Here is a 24,989-nt window from a genome sequence, read left to right on the forward strand (position 1 = left end):
TACCGCTAAGCCTGCCACAGGCACTTCTGCCTCAAAAATCTATTTTGCCTCACACATTCACCTTAATTTGTGTAAAGAAGGAGATTCAAAGCACTAATTAGAAAGCTAGGACTGTTTTGTTTTCTCCAGTTCACCTTATCTTCTTCACTCAGCTCCTGAAGACTCAGCTATTGAGATAAATTAAGTAATTCATCAAGCCCTTTTCAATTACCTGCTGTTGATAACATCAGAGTACAATTAGCATCTACAAATGAAGTGCCAACTGCCAAGCAGAAACAGAAGCTAATTTACAGCGTGGGGCAGCCTGCAAGAGCGGAGGTTCAAGGGCTGCCAGCAAAATTTTGTTGTATCAGCAACAGCCCTGTTCTGCCACTCCCAGCCAGCTGAGAACACATCCGTAACAGCAGCTGGAACACCAGCACCGCAAACGCTGCATCCCACGGCGGCATCTTTGGTCGCTTCCATATCTGCTGCTCTGAAGAAGCAGCGGGAATGGACTTTGCTTTGATGTAACTCAGTCTTTTCCAGCCTGCCAGCAGGATGCCAGTGTCTCCTCAGAAGAACAGGAGACTCCCACTCTATTATTTTAATGTGTACATTCTGAAAAACAAACTTGGTTCGGATTTGACCCATGTGTCTCCCAATTTATAAGGCAGCAATATATTGACATACCCGGCTGACAAGCTCCCATAGAGACAGCCAGGTAATAAACGACATTGCTTCTTGTCTAAGTGCAAGACTTAGGTTTATTTCTGACACCTGAACAGCTCTTCAAATGCACTTCAACTTTTTATTTCCCTTCTGCCATGAGCTTGTGTTTCTGGTCTCTTTCTGAGCAGGTCAATAATTGAACATGGGATACATCCCATCGGCATACGATCTGCCAAGTGCCTGTTTAATTTAGGAAGAGAGCCTGGTGGAACTGGGGTAACTAAGAAGACAGCACACAGCAAACCTCCTGCACCCTGGCAGCAGCTGACAGCCATGGCACTCCCTGACAAATTCTGCTTCACGTCAGGGCCTTACCTAGATTGGAGGAGGCTCTGCCTTCAGCAGCTCGGTCCTGCAGGCTCTCAGCGATGTGCAGCTGCTCTTCATGGTACTGCTTAGCCCTCTCCAGGTCCTGCATACATCTAGCTGCATGGCCCAAGCCAGCATAAGCTCGCATCTCAATGGCCTTCTCAGCTAGCTCCTGGGCCAGCTCCAACACATAGTTGTGGTAGGACATGGCTTTGTCGAAGTTTCTCCGGTAGTGGTAAGCACTGCCTAGGTTGCTGTAGGCTCGAGCTTCCTCCCGCTTGTTCCCCAGCTCCTTGGCGATCTTAAGATGTTGTTCATGGCACTGCACCGCGTTTTCAAAATCCCCCATCGCAATGTACACTGCTCCCATGTTGCCCAGCTCCCGCGCCTCAGAGAGCTCATCTTTGGACTGCTTTGCAAGAAGGACACACTGCTTGTGGCTAGCCAGTGCGTTTGGGTAGTCCCCGATGGCTGTGTACACGTGGCCCAGGCTGCTCAGTGCCGAGGATGCTGCCTGTAGGGACAAGAGAGAAAAAGTGAGTACAGTATTCATGGAAACAAGTCAGATGGCCCCAGTCCTAGAAATCAAAGCCACAAAAGGTCATTCTGGAGAAAGAATGTGACTACCAGCTAGGAAACCTGCTTTCTGCAGTTCTTCTACACCCCTCAGGGCAGCTCAGGCAGAGGCAGCAGGAATGGTGCCTGCACCGAGTCCTGCTAACACAGCAAATAATCCTGTGTATGACAGCTCTTAGGAAAGCAGACAAATAATGATATTTACCTGCAGAGCACATAGCAAACGAATGCTTGCCCTGTTCCGCCCAGTAAGCTCACACCAAAGCCACAGACTCCTGAGACCTGGCAGGCTGACACCCCAGTGCCATCAGAGACCAGCAGCAGAACGCGTGACCATGCTGCGGGCTGAGCCACGTGAGGATCTGCAGCCTCTTCTGTCCAGGCCAAACTGCCACTGAACACCTGCTGCTGGAAAACTCGCACACCTGCAGCCAGCACTCAACTGGGAGAAGAGAGACGCCTCTGCTGCGTCTCTTGCAATACCAGTCGGCCAGTGTGCAGTCACCACCATCTTCACGTCCTTCTGCATGGCCAGTCACACCACACTCGCAGCAGATACTGCGCAGCATCAGGATTCTTCCAGCACAACATCGTTTGCTACTGAGCCCAAATTGACCTTGGGACCGCGGCAAAGACAACAGCATTTCGGCAGCCGGAGCTTCTGTCCCCTGGAGACACCTTAAATAAACACAGCTGTTTGAAAATCCCAGTTCTTACCACCAAGAAACAGCTGTATTTCACAAGACAAATCACCTGAGAATCAGATTCTTTGCCCACTGCATCTACCAGGACGCAGGCCTGCGTTCCACCTGGCACAGCGCGAGCGTACACAGCTGGACAGAGGGCATGTTCGTTCCAAAGCCCTGACCCCGAGTCCTCCACGGTCCCCGCATCTGCATTTCCTTTGCTACCCAGGTGCTGCTGTGACCTAATTCCACAACAGCCATCTTTTCCAAACCTCCACAAATCTCTTCTACAGGAGGAGAGCTGGCTCAGCACCTCTCAACTGGAACCATGTTTTCATAGAATCACAGAATCTTTAAGGTTGGAAAAGACCTCCAAGACCATCAAGTCCAACCATCAACCTAACACCACCACGTCCACTAAAATTCTGCTATTAAAACTGTGTCCCTGAGGATAGGAGCCTCTCCTGACTTTAAAAAATCATGGCAGGAGAAACTTCCCTAAAGACTATTTTTATTAAAATTGCATCATGACTGGAAGAGAAATGCTAAGTCAAGATCCATGGGCCAGAGCAAGAGGCAGAGAGCACAGGTGATAGTATTTTTTTTGTGATCAGCAGTATTAATAAAGTGATGTTTCCACATCAGGAACTGTAAACACACTGTGCTGATCCAAATTAATAGGGAAACCATATTTTCTGATACAAGAACCTGAGCTGACAGATTAGCTATTAAACACGATTTATAGGTCACAAGATTGAGAAGCTGTAAGGAAGCTCTCCGCTGGCCAGCTCTGTAAATAGCCAAGCTGTGCCTGTTCTCCCTGAGGCACTTTCAGGTAGTTTAATTACAATGGAAGAACGGCTGGAATGCAAAATGTCTTAATTGTTTTCACTCAGTGTTGCATGTGAACTCCATGCAACGCAAGGGACAGAGGCAGAGCAGCACCCCTGCGAGGCCGCGCGGTCGCTCACACGCCAGCGGCACGGGAAAGCCTCGGGCTCAGTGCCGCAGATGGTGAGAGCAGCGCCAGATCTCACGCTGCCAATACGCGCTCCAGTGAACTAGACATGTCGCTTCTGCTGCTGTAGCTGCCGCAGACCAGAGAAGGGAGCAGCTAGCAGCAGCTCCTCAGTGACACAGTGACCGGCTGCCGACAAAGCTACCGAACGTGCTTGCACGTGGTCAAATGGTTTCTTGGGCTTGGGAGGATTGCTCCAACAGCAACCACCACAGGTGGAGTGAAAACCAGCTGAACCCTCCAGAAATGAGGGATTTACAGCCTCTGCAGAAGCACAGGTGCCCATGAAAGGGATGAGGAGGTCTACACTAGCTCATGCTGCTAGCACCAGAGACACGGGGTCTCCAGCTGGAAACAGGCTGGACAAACATGCTTCCTGCAGGACGGCGAGGCGGAAAGGACGGGTTTTTCCTTGGGCCCTGGCACTTGGCTCAGATGATCACAGACCAACGCCATATTCGCTCCAAAACTCACCTCTGCAGAGCACCGCTGCCTTCGCTTCACTCCCACCTCCCACAACTCCTCCTCGCATTGGAGAACTCCACCTTGGCACCCAGCCACCACCGGGCAGGCGCCAGCAGGACAGCAGTGCCCTGGGAGGGGACCTGGACCGGCCGGGCGCAGCTGCCCTGGCCGGCGGAGGGCAGGCGCCGGCCCCTCCGCGGAGCTGCTGGGCTGCGCAGGCAGGGCCAGCCGCCACGGCGCGTGCAGCGCAGGCAGAGCTGCAAGGAGGCCCCGCTCCACCTCGGTCAGACGCGTCAGGGCTGCCTGGCCATGGACGGGCTCTCGAGCAGTGCAATGAAGTAACTTTTTGGCTGACACCCGTGAAGAAAGGCTCTGATCTGAAAGAGGGCCTGAGGGGGCTTGTTCTGAGGCTGCTGCAAAACCAGCATGAAAACTTTTGCTCTGAATTTTAATCCCTTTTTACACAAATCATCATGAAGAGTAATCTATAGGTATTATTGAGTCATTTGCAATCTCACTAGGAAAAAAAAGGGAAAAAATAGATACATGCAGACATCTTTGAAAAGCCCAAACCAAAATACTGCGTGGGGCCCGTTACAGGCTCCAAGGTACATCGGAGCCGCCTTCGTCTTGCTGCGAGCAACACGCTCCTGCTGCAGGGAACAAACCAGTTCGTAGCTCTGGGCAACTTTAAAACCCAGCACAACGCAACCAGCAGAACTGACTCAGCAGCCTCCATGAATTCCCAACGACGGGCCACCAGCACCAGCACTTCTGCTATAACCGGGAACAGAATGGAAATGTCTTTCTGGAAAACAAGGAGTCAGTGAAAACTGGTGTCTCTTGGGGCAGCTAAAAAAAAAAAAAAAAGAAAAAAAAGTGGACATTTATGCGTGCAGACTGCTGAATAAGATGAGCTATGGCAAAGAGCCATCCAGACAGAGATTCAGACAATGTCAGTGGGCTATGGCCAGGGGAAAGAGGCATACATGGAAAGCAGCAGATCTCAGACCTTCTGTGCACAAGAGAAACTTGCCAGACGCAGAGACTGCTCATACTGCACACGGGAAGAAATCTTTAGGAGGTCTCCTGAGCAGGTCGGAGGAAGTGAAATTTGTGTGGCTGGAAATGTTTATTCTCAGGTGATAACAACTCCTAATCCCTTTGCCCAACAGCACTTCCAAGCCTGGCAATGATTCTCAGGGCACGCAAAAAGACTTGGCTTACATGTCTGAGTGCCCAGGGCTGGATCGTCCAAACCAGGATGTGAGAGGAGAAGAGAAGCAGAAAAGAAAAATTAGTAGGAGGGGACAAAAAGAGAAATGGAAAATGAAGCGTAAAGGGCTGACAAGAAATAGCCCAGCTTGGTCAGAAAGACGGGGCTGTTTCCAGCGGCTGGGCTGTTGCTCAGACAGCCAGACAAAGGCCACCTCCACCCTCCGACACAGCTCCCACACCAACCCTTCCCACGTGTTTTGTTCTGCAGCAGCTTCTGCTGTTAACTGATCCGAGTGCTCCGAGAGAGCCCTTCTCAGTCACCCCGGAGTTCTGCACGGGCAGAGCCTGTAGCACTTCGGCTCCCCGGGCCAGCTGCCCGCAGCATCTCTTCTCCAGCAAGGTATCTGCCAGCTCGCTGCGCTCTCCTGGGGGCACTCAGTGGAACGACTGCAGAGCTTGACATCAAAGCAGTGTTCAGGAACCATTTGGTGATTATATCTGCTGAGGGACACCAATGGCTCACTTCAGGCGGTTAGTAATAGCATTCCAGAAGATAAATTCATCACTGTATGCTTAGTAAAATCCCCCACATAACAGCACCCACCGGGAACTCTCCGCGGCTCACGCAGGGCCAGCTGGGTAGGGGTGCTCCCACCTGCACTGCCGTAAAAGCCAAAACCTTGCAGTGAGAGTACAGGCGGACACGTGTGACACAGACCCCAGGGGTGACAGCGTGAACCTCTGCTTGGTAGCAGGCTGGTGGAGACTACAGCTTCACACCAGTGGGGTTTTGCATCAGCAAACAAAGAAAAATCAATGCTTTATACATCTGACAAAGACAAATTTTACAGTGGGGGTTGCTTACACTTCCAATTATGCAATTTATCACTTTAATAGAAAGCAGATTCTTCTGCCACTGAGCTGAGGCACAGAAGGGAGTTCTGAGAAAGGTTTCTAATCACTCTCTTTCTGGGGAACAGCCGCCAGCTTAGGTTTTTCAGCTGAACAAGGTAGAGCCTGATGTTAAGCAGATGTGCATCACAGAACAACAACTAATAGGGACTTGGTGACTTGAAGAGATGTGTTTCTTAACTATTTCATCCTTGCCAGAGAATAGTAATTTCCCAGTTATGTTACATTTAAACAATTCTTGAACGGATTGCACAGCCTCCTTAAATAGGACACTGTATAGCAACGCTAAAACGGGCAAGGTGGAAACGCGCTGCCTGGCATCTCACTACAGGACAGCCTTCATCCCCAACACAGACACCAGCCAGCACTGACCAGAGATCGAGCTTTTACAGACAAGGTAGGGTAATAACCAGCACGGACTACGCAGCTGTGAAATCCAAACGCCTCACTGCGGCACGCTGTTTCCCTCCACCTCCACTCTCCCTCTGGGCACGGGGTGACAGCAGTGCCCGATCCTCCACGGTGCAGTGGAGCTGTATCCAAAAGATCAGTCATGCACATTCGTAACATCTGTACACAGGACAGCCAGCAGTACGCTCTTTTCACGAACCAGCACATCTTCTTGGACACATGCTCTTGCTCCTGAATGCAAGCAAAGGCTTCCTGGCTCATTGAGTGTATTTTGTTGGGTGGAGAGGGGAAGGCAGCTTCACCAGATTGTTTCTGAACACACACACACACACAAAGAAATACTCAGATCGGAAAGCACTAACGGGATGAGTTCTGCTGGCTTCACCATAAAGAGTAAAATCTCTCGTTACCTTACACCAGTGCAGCTTTGCTGTGTAGGCGGCACAGAGGTTAGCGTACAGGAACGCAGCACCGGTGAGCACTTGAGCCCTTCCTGTACACAAGCTCTGTTTGTTTTACAGGTATGGACTGGTGCACACGCAGCCAGGACAGCAGCACAACAGGGGATGAGTACTTTCAGGGCCTATCACAACCATCCACTGGCTGTATATTGCACTTTATCTCCACTTTTATTAAGCCCCTTAATCATTTCCTCAGAATCCACCTGTAGGCCACAACTAGGCTTGGAGATCTACTGATTTATGCACTAATGCCAGTTTCACACCCAAGTACAGCAGATGCCCCAACAACACCCAAAGCAGCCCTTCTCTCCTCCCTCAGAGGCGACGCTGATGTGCTGGTGCCACACCCAGCTCCTTCCTTTGTGTGGCACGCTTTTGAAAATAAGAAAGGAAGCAGCAGGGAATGTTCTCCTCCTGTACATTACCTGTACGAGGAAAGGAGGAACAGATTTGCTTTTACGGGATTGTTTCCTGGGGAAAAAAAAATAGACTGGAATCAACATCCCTGTCAAATCCAACTTATTTGTAGGCAATCTTGGTCTTTTACATAGAAACTACCAAAAGGTAAACCCCAAAGAAGCCAAAGCCATGGAATAGAAGCACTAGTATCTGAATGTCTGGAAGGAACTTTGGAACTACTGCTAACTGAAAGGGAATAACCAGAAATTAATGACACAATAGAAAACCTCAAAATATACAGCAGGAAGAGATAGTTGCAGTCCCTGCTTAATTAATGGATTAAAGCCACAGCTCTGCAGGCATCAAGGACTTGCTGCTTGTGACAGAGGCTGCCATGGGTTGTGCTTACAATCCGCTTCCAGCCCTCTCTTTCCTTACTTGCTCAGGGAAATGACAATGTTGTAGAGGACTGATCATTCTTCCTGTTTCATAGCAAAAGAATCCTGCAAATTACGTGAATCCAGGCAAACCTGAAGAGCACCATGGCTCGACTGTCAGATCACTCATAATTAGTTATCTTCCTGAAACCAAAGGCTCCAAAGGGAACACTGACTTTCAGTTGCTCATGTGGAGATCAAAATAACACCGCTCCAGCTGAAAATCCACTTACTGAATCTCCTCCATTATTGTGCAGGAGCTGGGTGTCCAGTTCTGCCTAGAAAACTTGTAAACCAAACCTGAGTTACTCCTTTAACAGAACTGCAAATATTTTTGACCAAGTTAGCAGTGTTTTGCTGGAAAGCAGAAGCAGCAACTAGTCCACACCAATACCCATTTCTTAAGAGTAAAATCGCTTGTCACTCATACTGAAGAGGCTGTTGGCGTTCAGTGTGTGAGCTGGCGCAACACCACGTCGCTGCACTGGACGCCCAGCACAGCGTGCTGCCTCCCTAGGGTGAGCTCTGCAGCGCTGGATTCTCATTCCACAAAGAAAAGGCAGTCACACAACACACACCAGCTCAGGAACACTACAAAACACTACAAACACTTAAGCATCACCAAGGGCTCGCATATCTTTCTCTCAAGTAGCCAAAATCTGGTAGCTTTCTGGACATAGTCTAAAAGGCTCCTGTGTGAAATCACTTTTGGGAGGATGGCTGACTTGACATTTTTAGTCATGACATAAGAAAAGCAGCCCTCATTTAAAACCACAAGCTTCTCTGAGATGGTGACGTTGAAGAGCGACTCTAGCCCTGGTCAAAGTCAGTCCTGGAAGAGTAGGCCAGCACGTCGCAAACTTGGATCGCACAGAACCCAGAGAAGCTCTTTGCACAAAGGAATCTCTAACTCCTACCGTGGCATGCCGACCTGTGCCAATCCTAGCAGTACGCTGCTTGTAAAGCTGGATACCACTTCCCTGGAAACTGAATATGGGAAAGCCTTGGCTGAGGTGGGCCTTCTGAAAAGCCAAGGAGCGCTGCTCCCCGAGTTGCAGCTCTTGTACAAGTTTTCTGCTTCATTTCTTTTACTGCAATTGGGTACAGGCCTCAGTAGAGTGCTAGGTTTTGCCGATACTGTGAGAGGTAAGTGAAACCAGAAGACTGCATTTCTTTCAGCTAAAATCCGTGTGCTGTGGAGGTCAAGTGGGGACATTTAAAGGAGATCCTCAGGAAGTATTACATTTCCCTTTTGAGTCACAGTCCAAACAAAACAAAGCATATGGCCTTTCAGTGCATTCCCAAACTTCCTGCACCGGTCAGATTTCCCTTCCTTCTGCTTTGTCCTATCACATTTGAACCAGAAAAACCTGTATGAATCCAGTCACGCTGACTTTCTCTAAAAAGACTTGCTAAAGAGAGAAAGAGAAAGGCTAAGAATTTATGTTCTTACACAAATCCAGCTACTTGATGCTCAAGCACTGTGGTTGCTCCCATCACTGAACTGCCCCTCTCAGCCAGGCGGGTGGAATGCAATACCAGTGCCCTAGAAGACCCAGAACCCTCAATACGAACGCATACGGCAAGCGTTCCCCTAGCAGCTGGTACTCGGTCTTCCGCCAGGAAGGCAAGCCTTCCCCCAGGGTACGAGGGAGTCTGCCCCAGATCCCTAATAAAGCAAGGCTACTGTCTGCAATGAGAGGCTAAAATCAATGAGGCAAAGGATAGCACCGCACTTTTTAATGAGGGTTTCAAGGCATATCTACATCCCGGGTCAGATTTTTGAGTCCCAGGGGTCAAAATCAGAGGTCCTTCAGAGACCAGCCGTTTGAAGTGTAAGTATACATGGGAACAATATTAACTGGAAAGTCTATGTCTGTAACTTCCTATGCCCAGAGCCAAACATCTGGGCCAGACAAGACTGAAATTTAGTGAACTGAACAATGCTGCAAAAAGTGTCCAGGAAGACATTCTGCAGACTAAGTCAAATCTCTCAAGTTCTCATTAAGTTGAAATCACATCATCTGCAGAACCTGAGACTTCAAGGGCAGTAGGGGTAAAAAGAAAGCTTCTGTCCTGTTAGGAAATCTGGGAAACCCATCTGCTCCACTCTCACTTAGTTCTGTACTGGCTGCTTGACATCTTTTCTTCAGCAGCCCTCTGCAGAGGAACTCAGCATACCTGTGCTACCCCGATCTGCTCAGCCAGGTCCTCCTAGCAAGCGGCCACGATGGAGGTTTCAGTTCTGTAAGATCACCCTCAAGTCTAGTACAAAATCATCAATGATTCCAGAAGACATGGACCAGGATCTGGAAATGCCTCCTCAAAAACCTGAGAGAGTATTAGTGCCAGTCTCCTGGTATAGCAAGCAAACTCTTTGGTCCTACACAGTCCTGAAGGTGACAACACTGATTTTGGTGTAAAGGGCACATGTCTTACAAAACAAGAAGCACTCAACTCACAGCGAGTCCCAGCATAGCAAAGATCAGTCCCGTGCGCTGGGATGCCCTGTGGAGCTGCCCTCCCGCTCCAGCTCAGCCTCCCGGCTGATCCCTGGAAATCCTGCTGGGACCTCCACTGCTTCAGCTCCCAGTCAGGAAACTTCTGCCAATCCAGCCAATGGTGCATCTGGACCGTACCCATTTCTGACAGCACAGAACTGGGAGACTGAGGGGTGAAGCTGCATGCTGGGCAGCGAGCACTTCTTGGCAGCTTCCTCCCTAGTAATAATGAAAACATCTATTAAAACCAGCTTGAGATCAGTGACAAGGCTCTCTGGGGCCGTGCTCTGTGCAAGGGCTCAGACTGACAACAACCTTCAAAAGAAAAGTGACCCTTTCTTTCTGCAAGTATCCAGTTCATGAACTGCAAGGGCCTGATTTTTTTACCAGTTTCTGGTTTCTCTGGGTAATTTTCCACTGAGTTCCTAGGAACTGACGCTGGTTTCTCACCTCTTTGGGGAGCAGAGACTGGGAGCAGCCTTTTGCTTAAGTGGTTAGAAGCCTGATCAACCATTCTGTTGTTTGTAAATCCTGTGTAAAGTGAAGTGTCACTGGATTTGGAAAGCTGTTTCTCATGCAGATGCTGAATCAAAAACCAGCTTGCTTCAATTTCTTGAAAGTACCTCCAGGACTCAAAAGATCTCCAAGAGGAACCCCAGAGGAAAACAGAAGGCATAATGGAGAAACAAGAGTGGAGAGGTAATCCCATGCACTAAAATGTTTATGAATACAGACGCACCACAGTCACCCACTTATCTTCTTGCTGCTTGATCTTCTCGATAAGATACTGGGTTTTTTTGACACAACAATAGGAGGACATTCCTGCAAACTGCACATCCCTGCAATACATACGCGCAATGCTTATGCAACAGGATGCAGTCTTTTGATGTTCTTGCGGTATCAGTAACAAAGAGACACTAATTTCTTAACAAAAGCTCTGGCATGGTTTCCAGTCCCTTCTCCTGAAAAAGCCCAAGAAGTGAAAGCTATGTGCTGTTCAATACAGCAGCAGCAGTCACACCCTAAGCTTGTCATTCCCGCACTTCTGTTATCAGTGGCTGCAGTAACCACTAACATGAGCTATCAATTAGCAAAGCCTCCCTGGCTTGTTCCTCACCTCTGGATCTCCAGTCAGACGCGATAAAGCTGGAAGGAATAAGGTATATTCTCCTCAGTCTTTGCTGTTCACGTTGCTACAGGCAGCAGATAATCCACTTCTGGCAGATAACTATATAATAAATTATTCTGAAGCAGTGGCTTCACGACAGAACAAGAAAAGGGACAGAAAACAGAAAAGCAGAGAAACAAACACCTTCTCAGCTTGTTTTCTGCAAAGCTCTGTTGCTTACTGCAGCAAGTGCTACTTTCCTACTTCTGCCTCCATAGCCTGCTCCTGACATGTTAGTCGATGTTCTCATGCATGACAAATTGCTTTAGCCTGAAGACTCTTTCCAGTTCTCATTTGTGAGGTATTTATATCCTGTCCTCATTTTCCAGACTGTTTGCAAACATAACAAGATCACTGTGGTCATAAGATTTTCAGATTTTTCCCTTCTGAAAAATCCAGCAGCCTCAGGGACAGCCCTCTTCACAGGGCTGAGTCCCCCACAAATGCCCCGGGCAGAGAAACCGCTGCGGGCTCCCTCAAGCTGAGTTAATGAGAGAGTCTGATTCTTAGCACTCCATCTGAGACTGATGGTAATGAAGCACAAATGAGGAAGCTAGTGACCAGGTGATGACTTCAGGATTTTCAGTGAGAAAGAGAAAGCTGGCCCTAAGAGAAATTGTATTTTAAAACACCTGAAAGCCAGTGAATGCAGTGGAAAGGCATCACTGCCATGAATGATAACCCACGCAAAGCACCCAGCCCACTGCTGTTCACCCAGGTAGCTAACGATAGGTGAGCAGAAGGGGTTTCTCGGCAGCAGTGAACAGACTGCTCAGGAAAAACAGGCAGACGGAAAGAGCCTGTTTCACTATGCAGTATGGAAGGTCTGCGTGTGCTTTCTAGTTTCCCAAAGATGTGCTACAGAAATCAGAACCTAATATAAACGTGATTTTGCAAGCACATGTTAGCTAACCAGAAGAGCCCTTACCTAATAGCATACATTTCTCAAATTCTCTTAAAAACGATCAACAATTGTAAGAAATACCACACACATGTGCAATGTTCCATTCTCATTAACCTCGGGCTGCAACCGGGCAGTGGAACGGGGTAGTAACAGCCCATCTCACCAGACCTGCACGAAAGACGGGCTACAGGACTCCAGCCAGTCTTCAGTGACCTGGCATCTCATGAAGCCTTCCAGAACCCGAACCACGCCAAGCCCAGAGAAGGTACGGCACGGTGTACTGCCACGCCACAGAAGCCAGGCAGCTCCGGTGTGACTGCAGGGAGCACACCAGTAACAACAAACAGCCTCCCACCACCTTCTACCCGAGATGTCTCCAGGCTGTACAGGTAAGGGACAGAGAGGTTCCCCACTCTCTCTGGAAGCAAAGGCACAGTGTTTATGGCTGCTTTTTTGTTCCCAAAGCCCCTTTATAGTAGATCATGCTCTTTTCCAATTGTTCCCCTGGCCTTCTCCACACAAACACAGGATGTAGCATGTCAACAGCTCATTACACCACATAGCTATAGAGACAGAAGTGCCGCGTAACTCGTTAGTGGAGGCTGAATCGGCTGCAAGCCACACTTAAGAGCTGTTTGTCACATAACATTTATGTTAAAAATGCACTGGATTGATCATAAGGAATTGAGAAAATATTCTGTGCCACAAAAATATTCTTCGCTTCCTGAACATACATGGCAGTACAGAGACGAGGGCACTTGTGTTTGCCGCACGCTATAGCTTCCTGAAGGCAGGTTGTGATGAACAGGGGTTTGGCCTCTTCTTCCAGGCAACAAGCAGGACCCGAGGAAATGGCCACAAGTTGTACCAGAGGAGGTTTAGATTGGACTTGAGGAAAAACTTTTTCTCTCAAAGAGTGGTAAGGCACTGGAACGGCCTGCCCAGGGAGGTGGTGGAGTCTCCGTCCCTGGCAGTGTTCAAGAGGCGGCTTGATGAGAAGCTACAGGATATGGTTTAGTAGCTGTGGCAGCAATGGTAGTGGGAAGACGGTTGGACTAGATGATCTTATAGGTCCCATCCAACCATGTGATTCTATGATTCTATGATTCTAGATAGCTTCCATGCCTGTACCAAAACCCTGGACTGTTACTGGAATTCAGTTAGAAAAATACTTTTCACAAAACCTCATTACAGTCTGGACAGATCCTGCCCAACACATGTACCCTGTGCAGCCACAGATGTCTCCTGGGGCCTGGCAAACACCAGGAAGCCGGCTGTGCCTGCCCTGAAGGGAGAAGACAGACCCCTGCACGCTCCAAAAATGCAGTGCACAGGCTCCTCTCTCCCAGGGGCCAAGCAGCTGCAACGGGACTGAGGAAGCTGTTCCCAGCTGGAAAAGCAACTCTCTGCGAAGCAACTTGGCTCGGTGCGGGAAGAACTGCAGTGACACGGTCAGGTGACGGCAGAGCAGCACCAGACTCTGTAAGGACGCGGCACAGCGCGGCCACGTGCCAGAACGTGTGAGCTGCTTGCAACCCAGCTGCGAGGCCAGGCACGGGCACTGCAGCGAGGAAAAGCGGCGCCTGCGACTGAGCACGAGCTCCACTCCAGCTTCATCTCGGCGACAGGCTGCAGCAGTGCCAGCCTGGGGGAAGTCTACAGAGCTGTGGGACAGCTCTGGATGCCTGACAAGGTAACCAGGAGGGGAACTGGCCCACAGCTGATCAGCAGCACGTGTGTTGTGATGAGCTCGCTCCACACTGACATGCCCTGTGATGGCTTCTCCAGAGGAAGGGCTGCACAGATTCACATTTCCAGTCAAATCTGCAGCACAACTGCAGGCACAGGGACCCTCACAACTGAAGTGCAAACAGCTGTAATTTCATCCCTGGCAGGAGTCCTGTGGCTGCCAGCACAGTCCAAACACGGAAATCGCTCTGGGCCAGGAGATGCGGGCAGGCAGACAGGGAGGCACTCCACATTTCAGACGAGCTCTAGTGCCATTCCTTCAGAAAGGAGTTCAGCTGGGGGCACACACACCTTGCTCAAGCATGAGCCAGAGCTGATACCACCCCGACACGACTGCTTGGAGCTGTTCAGCTTGCAGTGACAAGGGGGACCAGTTTATGGCATCAGCAGCACCTCGGCCTTTGCACAACCATCCCAGAGCAGGGCAGCTCGGAGCACTTCAGGCACGGTTCAGAGCACATCGCAGGGCCCCACAGGTCATTTTTTAGGAAGAATGAAGAGAGAGTCGCTCCTGAAGAGCAGTTGTGGCACTTCTGACCCAGACTGTATTCCAGCCTTTTTCCTTATCTAACTCAGCAGAGTAGATATTTCTAAAATGACTGGCAAAGAACACGGGGAAAAAAAATTATTTAGTCCTATACTATAACTCACACAAGGAGTACAGGCAAAAGGCTAAATACTTGCAGCTTTGCTATTTACTGAAGATGTGCCTTGTACAGACAAAGCACGGCAGGAACGACACCTGGAAAGCATTTCCCCTTCCCTTCAGGAAAAGGCAGAAAACCTTGGCTTTACAGAATTTACAGATTTCAGTAGAAAGGAATGATCTGTCTTTCCTTCTGCATCTCCGTCTGGAAATAAGAAAGAAAAACTTGATCTTTGACTTGCACAGCCTGACAGCAAGTAGCTGTAGCTTACAAAATGTAGGCGCTTTATGCTGTGTTTCACTGCTGGCTCAGGCATGCGTAAAGGGGGCTGGGGAAAACCACTAGAACTGCAAACCTACATAACCGCCAGTGGTTGAGCTGCACACAAAATATGTTCAGCCAGTTGCAGAATCTGCAAATTCTCAACTGAATCCAGACACTAACGTCTGTCACAGCAACCATATTTCACTAACATTTCTCCTCCAGAGATGCACAGCAGCCAGTTATCCCTGACCACCTTCCATCCTGACAGACCTCCGATGCCAAAGGCCTCCCGTTGCAGTCGGCTCCACAGCAATGTCCTCTTCGCAGCAGAAAGCGTAGCGCCTAACTGGCTTCTTGAGGATCCTGGGCTCTGAGCCCACGGTTTCTCTTTATAATGGGAATTTCTGCACTCTGATGTTTCCCCTACCACACAAGAACTTTCATAGATATGCAACAGCAAGGTGACACAGAAAAGCCACAAAAGCATGCTTAATAAACACCTTTCTTCTACGCCACCTAACCACCCAGGTCTAACCATCATCTTCACCATTCCCTTTTCATGCAAATACTCAACCTTTCTGAAAAAAATCTGCTGAAGCTGCACAAAACATGAACTCTGCTTTACACTTGCAGTCGTCTTTAAAAAACATCTTGAGACACTAAAATCTAGTCCATCAGTCTGGCGACTGAGCACACCCACCTGCTGCAGACAATGCCCAGAGCCACACAGTGCTTGTGGAGACAGCCAAGTGCAACAGCCAGCGGCCAGAGACGCAATCGGTCAGTAACCGAGGGCACTGAGCCCTAGCCAGTCCGGCATCTACTCCTTCCAGAAATAGCTGCTTCTGGGGGGGAGGCGGGGGAAAATGCCTTCAAAATTGGGCCAAGAATGATTGCTGCAAGCTGCTGGGCATCCCGAGTCAAAACAGGGGCAAGCTGGCACTGACAAAGTCTGTCCGTTGGTCCTCTCTTCCAGCCCCACTGCCCTTACCACAGTTACGCTCTCTGAGAAAAGGGGCAGCAGGAAACAGACTTAAGTCGTTCAGCTGCATCTTCATCCCAGGCCCAGGGAGAGTTCAGAGGCCCAAACAATCCTCTTCCTCACCCAATGCCTTCTGTTCGTTCCTGCCTAGCGAAGACGGATGCTGCATCTTCAACGAAACGCCTGCTTCAGCTCCAAATATGCCGGCCAGCCAACACACAGGAGCTGCCAGCACCCACTGGTTTTCTGGCAACATCATCCTTCCCAAAAGCTCAGCACTGGCAATGCACTTTCACACAGGCATTAATTTTATTATGGTTAGTTCATGATTTTGCCTTTCTGCCCTGCTATTTTTGAACGTGGAGCTGTAATAGAAGGCGTCTGAAGGCCCAGGAGAGAGGGGAGCTATTACACTGCGGACTCCCTGCGGTATCGGTGGCCTCTGCAAGACAGGATTCCAGCACAGCCTGTGTAAGGGTTTGGACCATGAACCCAAGCAGGGGCTTCACAGCTTTCCTTTCCCTTTCCGTTTGTCAGTCCTCACAGCTTCAAAATACTCCCTCAAGTACTACTTTTCCAAATGAAATGCTGTGAAAGGAACACAGGGCCTTCCAAACAGCAATCAAAAAGGGCCACTCCAGTCCGTCCTGGGAGATCACCCACCGTTAGCTCCACCTTGGCACTCTGGCCATACAGAATTCATAATACAAGACAGTTCCGCACGCCTGCGGAGCAGCTAGATACGAAGAGAAACAGGGACACGGGAGACAAGCGTTACAGGCATCGAAAGCTTTCACATTTACTTTTTGACTCCAATCTTTCCTCTGACCCTAGCATAGCTCACTGGTTGCATTACTCCTGTCTAAATCACAGCTCGTGATGTGGTGTCAATACATGCTACGTGGGTTACCTGATAGCTTTCCGAAGATCGGGTTACCTGGTGTTAAAAACAAAGGAATTATTTCAAAAACATAGTACAGATACAATGTTGTGGTTTAGCCCCACTCGGGCCCCAGTCTCTCTCTCACTCCCCTCACCCTCCAAGGGAATAAGCAGAGATAATATTATTAAAAAAAAGAAAAAAAAAGAAGAAAAAAAAAGGTGTGGAATTTGGTATAAGGACAGGGAGAGATTCTTAAAGTCACCGTTACGGGCAAAACAGACTCGACTTGGGGAAAACTATTTGTTTATTATGAAAACCAAAGCTAGATAATGAGACAGAGAACAAGATAACCTCCCCCCACCCCTCCCTCTTCCCGAGCTTAACATTATCTCTACCACCTTCCCCCCCGAGCGGCACAGGGGTAAGAGGGAATGGGGGTCGCGGTCAGTTCATCACGTGTTGTTTTATGCCGCTGCTTCATGGTCGGGGGAAGAACTCCTCACATTCCTCCCCTGATCTGTTGTGGGGTCCCACCCGTACGCCACAGTCCTTCGTGAAACTGCTCCGGCGTGGGTCATCTCTTCCACGGGGTGCAGTCCCTCCAGAACGGCTGCCCCAGCGGGCCCTCCACGGGCCACAGCCTCCTTCAGGCCTCCACCTGCTCCGGCGTGGGGTCCTCCACGGGCGGCAGGGGGATCTCTGCTCCTCCGTGGGCTGCAGGGGGATCTCTGCTCCTCCGTGGGCTGCAGGGGGATCTCTGCTCCTCCGTCGGCTCCCCGGGCTGCAGGGGCACAGCTGGCCTCACCATGGCCATCACGATGGGCTGCAGGGGAATTCTGGCCAGGAGCCACATTACTGCTCCCCCTCCTTCTGCACTGCCCTTGGAGTCTGCAGCCGTTCCTCTCACAGAAATCCTTCACAACAGGCAGGCAGACGCCTCTCAGGTTCTCTTCACATCTCATCTCTTCTCCACTTCCTGCAGCCAGGTTGGGCCGAGTCGGGCCCAGTCGCTGCCCGGCGGGAAGCCAGAGGGTGAAGGGTGCAAGGCCCACAAGGCTCGCGCCTCCCCCTCTCTGCCCCCGCTCAGCTCCTTCACATCTTGTCTTTTTTTTCCCTTTCTTAAACACGTTACCGCAGAGGCATTCCCAGGGTTTGCAGAAGGCCAAGACAGCCCAAGCCGAAATCTGCTCTGCTTCACCTTCACAGAGAAATGACAGACGACCAAGCTGTGCTGCCATTTCCCCTTTAACTGCATCTCAGCAACCTCAGAGCTGAACTCCAGCACTCGCCTCCACCAGAAGAGAGGCAGCTGCCTTTCCTGATCGCCCTGCCTACCTTCCTCTCTCCTACCGCACCTCCCTTCTGTTGTCATCCTTTTTAGGATGGTATCCTGCTGACCACAGTGACCATCTGCAAAGCTCCACAGCAACCAAAGAATGCTCGGAAAGAAAGACTCACTCTCTTACGATTTCTAGTTTCCTGAATCTACTGCACTTTTAAGTCTGCTAATTCTTTCAGAAACAATCTCACAGAATTAGCTCATCTGAATTTCTCGACCAGCCATTGCAGCTTGTCAAAAAATCCCAGCTCCGTCTGCTCCATTCTTTCTCTGGGCACAAATATCACAGAACAGGCTAAACGTTTCCCCACATCGTGACCGCAAAGAGCAGATGAGCGATCTGGACGCACAGACTGTGCTCGGTGCAATACGGTGCTTGTAACAGGAGCTGCACAAACTGCCAGGGAGAGAAAAATGTTTAAAGCCTTCAGTCCATCTGAGCAGCTCATATGCTTCCCCGCCCAGCTGACAAAGCTTCCCTCCTGGAGGCTGGCGTGGGGGAGGACAGATCCGAACGCCACCGCCAGACCCTCTGCAGCTTCCTCCGGGGTTTACGGGCTGCGCAATCCAGCAGAAGCCCCTGGTACAGACATTTGCTTCAGCAGCCTCGGAACTCGCTGCTCCCTCTGAGGGTAGCAGTATCCCATACAAAGGAGCACTTTTTACCTTCTAAGCCAATTCTCTGTGCAGCTGGAGGTAAAACAATTACCTCATTACAGTCGCACACCAAATTCCCTTCTGGTGGAATTCACATCAGCACTAGCGCAACTTTATAACACTTGCATTATAAAAATGTCTGCAAAGGAGGCCAAGAAAAACAGCTTTTTGTTCAGAGGAAGCTCTGTGGTCAAGATGATGTCATCAGAAAGCGCCAAATTAATTTCCTGTGGTTACATCCTACAGGAAATCCAAGCAGCTCAGCTTTCTTGCTAAACCAAGTAGTCATTTGTTGTCAATAACTGTTAATTATGTGCCCAGATGTGTCATAAACTGAGAACTATCACGATTAGCCTTCATTCCCTAGATTCCTCCCAGATCGACCGTTGGGATCTGTTCAGATCAGTGGCCCAAACTCAGTGAAATGCACCAGCACCCGCATCCCCGGGCCAGCGCAGGGGCCTGGGGTACCCAGGCTGCCGCGCTCGTGCCCCGTGCCAGCACAGCGAGTTTCCTGCCATTTCCTTCAGCCCCCTCCCCACGGCGGGAGGAGCTGCTGCTCAGAGGAACCCCACGGAGGAGGAGCAGCTACGCAGATTAGACTCTTAGCAGGAACATGGACCCCTGTTCAAGAAAACTACAAAAACAATGACGAGTAACAGCTCTTCTGCTCTGCATGAACAGAAACAAGGAAATCAGGAGTAATTCACAAGGTTTTCCAGATGGTAAAGTAATAATGAAAATGTCTAGCAAGTCCTTCCCCCAGTCACAGTCCTTCCACAGCCTATTGAAAGACGCGTCTCTCCAAGGCTTACTTGGTATTTAAATTATAAAATAACACTTCAGTAAAGCACTTGGCTAATTCGGATGGATCTTTTCAACAACTTATTAGCGATAAGCTGATCTCCTCCAGTTTTTGATCTTCCAAAACCTGCTTGGGTTTACACGAACTCACACTTGCCCCCCTGCCTCCACCTGCCATGCAGCCCACAAGCCCTCCGTTTTCCTCCTCGCAGTAGAGGGGAATCCACTGGAGGGGGTGCGAATGGCTTTTGTATCTGTAACTTGCACTAGAGTTACGATTCTGTCCTTACAGTGAACCTTCTGTCGAAATCTCTTGGGACAGACTCCTCAGTCCGTGCAGCACGCTTCCCTGGCCTGGCAGGGAGCCCAGCACAACACCTCGAGAGCTGAATGGGAATGGTCAAGGCAAATCAGACCCAGTCCAAGCAAGCCCTACCCTTCACACAACATGGTGTTTTCAGATTTCCATGGATTCTTTTTCTTTTCACTACTTTTTAAACAGAGCGTATTTTATGTGAACACTCGAGACCAGGAGCCACTTGTCTGGAAAGGGCACAACAGTGGATGCATGCTAAGAGTTTGTGTCGGTAGCACCTGCGCCACAGGACAACAAGAGCTGACGGCAGCCAGGGCTCCACGGCAGAGATGCTGTATCGACACCTGCTCAGCAGCAGCTTCTGCCTCCAGCCCTGGAGCCTATGCAGCACGGGGAGGAGGGACGGGAAGGGAGCGGGAGCTCAGACCCACACTGAGACCTGAGGCGGGGGAGGCAGGAGGACCAACCACGCATCCTGCCGCTCTCACTCACGTGCTGAATCTACCGGTACAAACAATTTCTCTAACAAAAGACAAGTGAACGGCTGGGAAGAGAAATCGCGTAGATTCCAAATTCTCAGAATAATGGGGCAGACAGACAAGGCCTCCTGACACGTTCATATCCCTCCAGAAAACCCGAGCAGTGCCGAGTCCCAGTTTGCTCTGTTTAATAAGCTTCCTACCTCTCTGTCCTTGAGCTTCATGGCGAGCACCAGCTGATGTCTGTGGTTAGTAAGGGCCTCCCGGTAATTTCCTTTGGAGAAGAATGCGGAGCCCAGATTTCCATGAGCTCGGCATTCTCCCGTCTGGTCACCTGAGTCACATGCAAACAAAACAAAGGTTAGCTAACAAAGGCATCGCTGAAAGCGTCCAGCAGAAAGACTGGAACACACTGGACAAGTGATGCTCCAGTGTGAGAACCAGCATGAGAAAAACTCATCCTCACGTTTAATACCCAGCCAAAACTCTGCTCTTTGCTGGACTTCAGAAACTTCTACAACAGCCATTAACCTTATTTTTAGGATTGTTTTAATTTCTTCTTTGGCCTAACACTTGGCAATTTCCCATTTCTCCATGTTTACTCCTTGATTAACATTAGTGATTTGTTTGTGAAAGTCAATAGCTCAGACTTAAACCAAGCAAAAAGCATGCCAGCTTTCTCCAGAAGGCAGTTCTGCAGCACAGCTCCGCTCAGGCACAAAGCACATCTGCCACCGTCTTCAAGGCAGCAGTCCCTACGCTTTCAGTGCACTCTCCCAGCTAGAGCCCTCAGTCACGATCTTCTCCACCCCGGCAAGGTTATGCCCTTCTGTGTCACACACTGTCTCCTCTCCTACAGCATCCCGACAGCTTGAAAGCTCTCAGCGTTGTGCAGGATATACCATACACAAGAGGTATTTCCCAATTTATTTTTTTAAACTCTCTTGTTCATCCATTGCCTCACTCCTGATTTGTTCCTTCGCTGGCAACCGCCTCAGAAGCTCAGACTGAGTACCTTTTCCCATCAAATTCTTGAAAAAAATACATTGCTTCACTTAACACCAATTTAAGGTTTTAAGCCCGAGTCTATCCCAAGGGGATAAGACCAGTTCCCACATACACAACAGCAGAAGACAACAGGACCCTGTAAAACCATAGCACATTCACTGATCATCTGCCCCCTCACACACAGAAGTAACCAGGGCTGCACAAGCCCACAGTTCGCACATTTCAGAAATTTCAGATTTGACTTGGCAGCTTGTGAAATTCCACAGAAACCCGAGCATTAAAGAGATGCTGACCATCAACGCAGCTCATTTGTACGAACCCAGCGCTCAAGTGAGTGAAAGGACAACTCTTACCTAAAGTCTTGGCTACGTCCAAGTCCTGCTGCATGTATCCAGTGCTTTTCTCCGTATTCCCAAGGGACCAGTACGCACTGCTCAAAGCAGAGAACACTGATCCCCGCAGCTTTAGGCTGCAAGTGCCGATCTTCAGGGCAGCCTCTAGCACCACCACGGAGGCCCCATGGTGGCCCGCAGTCAGAAGTTCCTGGCCAATCACAGACACCACAACAAAGGGGCTCTTGTCCAGCTTCATCTTCTGCAACTGTTGATAAGTGGGCTCCAGGGACTCTGAAATACAAAAACAAAGGCAGTTACTCAACAAACCAAGTTATTTGCATCTAGAAATCATCTTCACAACTCATCTTCATTTTCTGGTAAGCAAACGATACACGAGTTGCCCAAATCCAACCAAGATTTATTATAGGAGCTCAGGGCTCAAGCGCATCATCTAGCATCTAGTACATCAAGACAGACCAACTAGCAAGCTGATGTTTTCCTTGCAGAAAGCACTTCAGGAAGACAGCATCAGCATGCAGAGCGGTCGCACACTGAGCTCCGAGGACTGGCCTAACGGCAGAAGGAATGCAGCAAACACCTGTGGAGTTTTGTAGAAGACGAAGTGGGGCACCTGCAGTGTATGAGAGCACGGCCGTTTCCGCTCCTTCAGCACAAACGTTCAGCTTAACGTTGGCAAAATCTGTGCCTGTCCAGATACCACAGCACACAATGTCCATGAAGAGAGGTGACAAAAACTGCAGAAAGAAGCTGCTCCATCTTCTGCAGGAGAAGGTACTCCCGCAGAATGACAGCACTGCACCCACCACACCATGTGTAACTGGTCTAACTGCTGCCATCATTCAATGGCAAAACATCTTGGCTCCATGTTTCAGTAAGGACATCAGCCTGACGGGACTCCAGAATTTGCTGACCAAGTGGCATTTCTTCATCAGATGCTCTCACCTGAATCAACACTACCAGAGCAACCTCGGAAAGCCATGCGCTCCCCGTCTTCATCATTTCTGCCTCTCTGCAATCACCAAGTGCACAAACAACGACAAAAGAGGATTCTAGCACTCCTCTGCAGATGCAAACAGCGTGAACGCGCTGCCAGTACCGACATCCAATTAGATCCTGGGAGTAAATGCAGATGTAAGAGGACAGAAATAGTTGCTGTACCATGCCACCACTTATCACGCTTATTGCTGCAAGAGCAGGTACAAACTCAGTTCTTGTCTTAAGGAGCTTACTTAACGATCCTAGACAGGTAATCCAGGCAAACATACGGAGGGAGATGGGTGCAGACAAGGACAAAGGACAAAAAACCAAGGAAAACACAAGGGAAGTGGTCCTGGTAACCCTGAAGTGCAGCAGGGAGGGAGAACCAGCATGGCAACAGAAGGGCAGACCTGCAGTTCGTTCCTGCTCTTGTCCAACAGCAATGGTAAGGGAAGAAACAGCCACACCCAGGTGAACGGTGCAGCCCATGATTCGGTTACTGGGAAGGGAGTTTCACCTTCATCTCTATGAGCTGCAGAGCCACGCTGACTCCCTCAGTGACTGCATTTAATGGTCTCCAGCACACCACTGACACTTATGGCCCATCTGCCTTTCTGGCTGCTCCTCTTCTTACTCTGAATGCAAGGATCCCGGAAGCTCCTTCTCACACCAGTCAATTCATGGCTTCAAACAGTCTGTTATCCTGGTGGAATCACGTTACAACGGACTGGCTTTACACCACAGACAATACCCAGGGAGATCTTCTGCGTCTCTCCTAGACAGCGCGCTCTTGGAAAGGGGACCAGAACAACGACTTAAGCGCTAGCACAGCGGGACTGAGACTCTGAGCAGTCGTTACAGTAGTACAGTGTTGTGCTGGGTTTGCGTGGCAAGGTTTTGGTAGCAGGGGGGCTACAGGGGTGGTCTCTGTGAGAAGCTGCTAGAAGCTTCCCCTACATCCCACACAGCCAGCACCAGCCGGTTCCAAGACAGAGCTGGCGCTGGCCAAGGCCAAGCCCATCAGCAACAGCGGTAACGCCTCTGTGATAACGTATTTAAGAAGGGGAAGAAAGCAGCAGTGGAGAGGGGAGGGAGGTGTGGGCCTCAGCCCCAGCGTGGGTGGCTGCCTGCATCTGGCCCAGCACAGCAGTGGCGAGAAAGCAGTGAGAATATGTGAGAGGAACAACTCTGCAGAAATCAAGGTCAGTGAAGAAGGAGGGGGAGGAGGTGCTCCAGGCCCTGGAGCAGAGATTCCCCTGCAGCCCTTGGAGGTCCACAGAGGAGCAGGTGGATGCCCAGAGGAGGCTGTGGCCGCGCGGGAAGCCCGTGCTGCAGCAGGATTGCCGGCAGGACTCACGACCCCGTGGGGGCCCGGAGCAGTCTGTTCCTGGGGACTGCACCCCGTGGAAGGGACCCACGCTGGAGCAGTCCATGAAGAACTGCAGCTCGCACGAAGGACCCACGCCGGAGAAGTTCATGGAGGATTGTCTGTCTTGGGAGGGACCCTATGCTGGAGCAGGGGAGGAGTGTGAGGAGTCCGCGCCCCAAGGAGGAAGGAGTGGCAGAGACAAACGTGTGATGAACTGACCGTAACCCCCATTCCTCGTCTCCCTGCGCCGCTTGGGGAGGAGGTAGAGAAAATCAGGAGTAAAGTTAAGACTGGGAAGCAGGGAGGAGTGAGAAGGTGTCCTTAAGATTTGGGTTTATTTCTCCTTACCCTACTCTGATTTGATTGTTAATAAATTAACTTAATTTTCCCCAAGTCAAGTCTGTTTTGCCCGTGACAGTAACTGCTGAGTGATCTCTCTCTGTTCTTATCTCAACCCACAAGCTTTTCGTTATATTTTCCCTCCTCTGTCCCCCCGGGAGGGGACAGGGTGAGTGAGTGACCACATGGTACTTAGTTGCTGGCTGGGGCTAAACTGTGACAAGTACTTAAACACTCTCAAAGTAAAACTAGTACTTTATAAACAAGGCTGACCTAAAATCTACTAAATCAATCAGCAGTAACAACTGGAAAGCAGCAACCCTAAGAAGCACAGGAGGGAGCAGCAGTACAAATATACAGCTGCAGTGCAACAGGACAGCAAGATCATCCAGCCAAATTTGGGGATGCCTACATAGAAATACCATGTCACCTGCATTCTGAGCAGCAGCCACAGTACTTTTGGGTACCAAATGAAATTAGCTTCACAAGGAAACTGCTATATAGGACAAACTTCCAGATGAATTAATTTTACAGGTTGGAGAAAAACACTGTAAAAAAAGAAACACAACAGGCACACTTTTTCATTTAAGCGCTTCTTGGCCCCTAAGCCCTGCAGCATCTGCTGAGGATGAGAATTGCCATG

At 49.8% G+C, this 24,989-nt stretch overlaps 1 protein-coding gene across 2 annotated transcripts in view; it reads right to left on the minus strand.

Moving 5' to 3' along the window:
• The window catches only part of TTC28 (tetratricopeptide repeat domain 28), a 166,027-nt gene that overhangs the window by 42,722 nt on the left and 98,316 nt on the right, over nucleotides 1–24,989 (minus strand). For both annotated transcript variants that reach the window (XM_086761125.1, XM_086761127.1), the window contains 3 exons: nucleotides 21,658–21,930; nucleotides 20,500–20,630; nucleotides 1,027–1,534 (listed from right to left, as the gene is read on the minus strand). In XM_086761125.1, the coding sequence (XP_086617251.1) occupies nucleotides 1,027–1,534; nucleotides 20,500–20,630; nucleotides 21,658–21,930 (912 nt within the window). The remainder of the gene's footprint in view (nucleotides 1–1,026; nucleotides 1,535–20,499; nucleotides 20,631–21,657; nucleotides 21,931–24,989) is intronic.

The sequence above is a fragment of the Chlamydotis macqueenii genome, chromosome 17 (genome assembly GCF_036417535.1).
Source record: "Chlamydotis macqueenii isolate bChlMac1 chromosome 17, bChlMac1.mat, whole genome shotgun sequence".
Taxonomy (NCBI): domain Eukaryota; kingdom Metazoa; phylum Chordata; class Aves; order Otidiformes; family Otididae; genus Chlamydotis; species Chlamydotis macqueenii.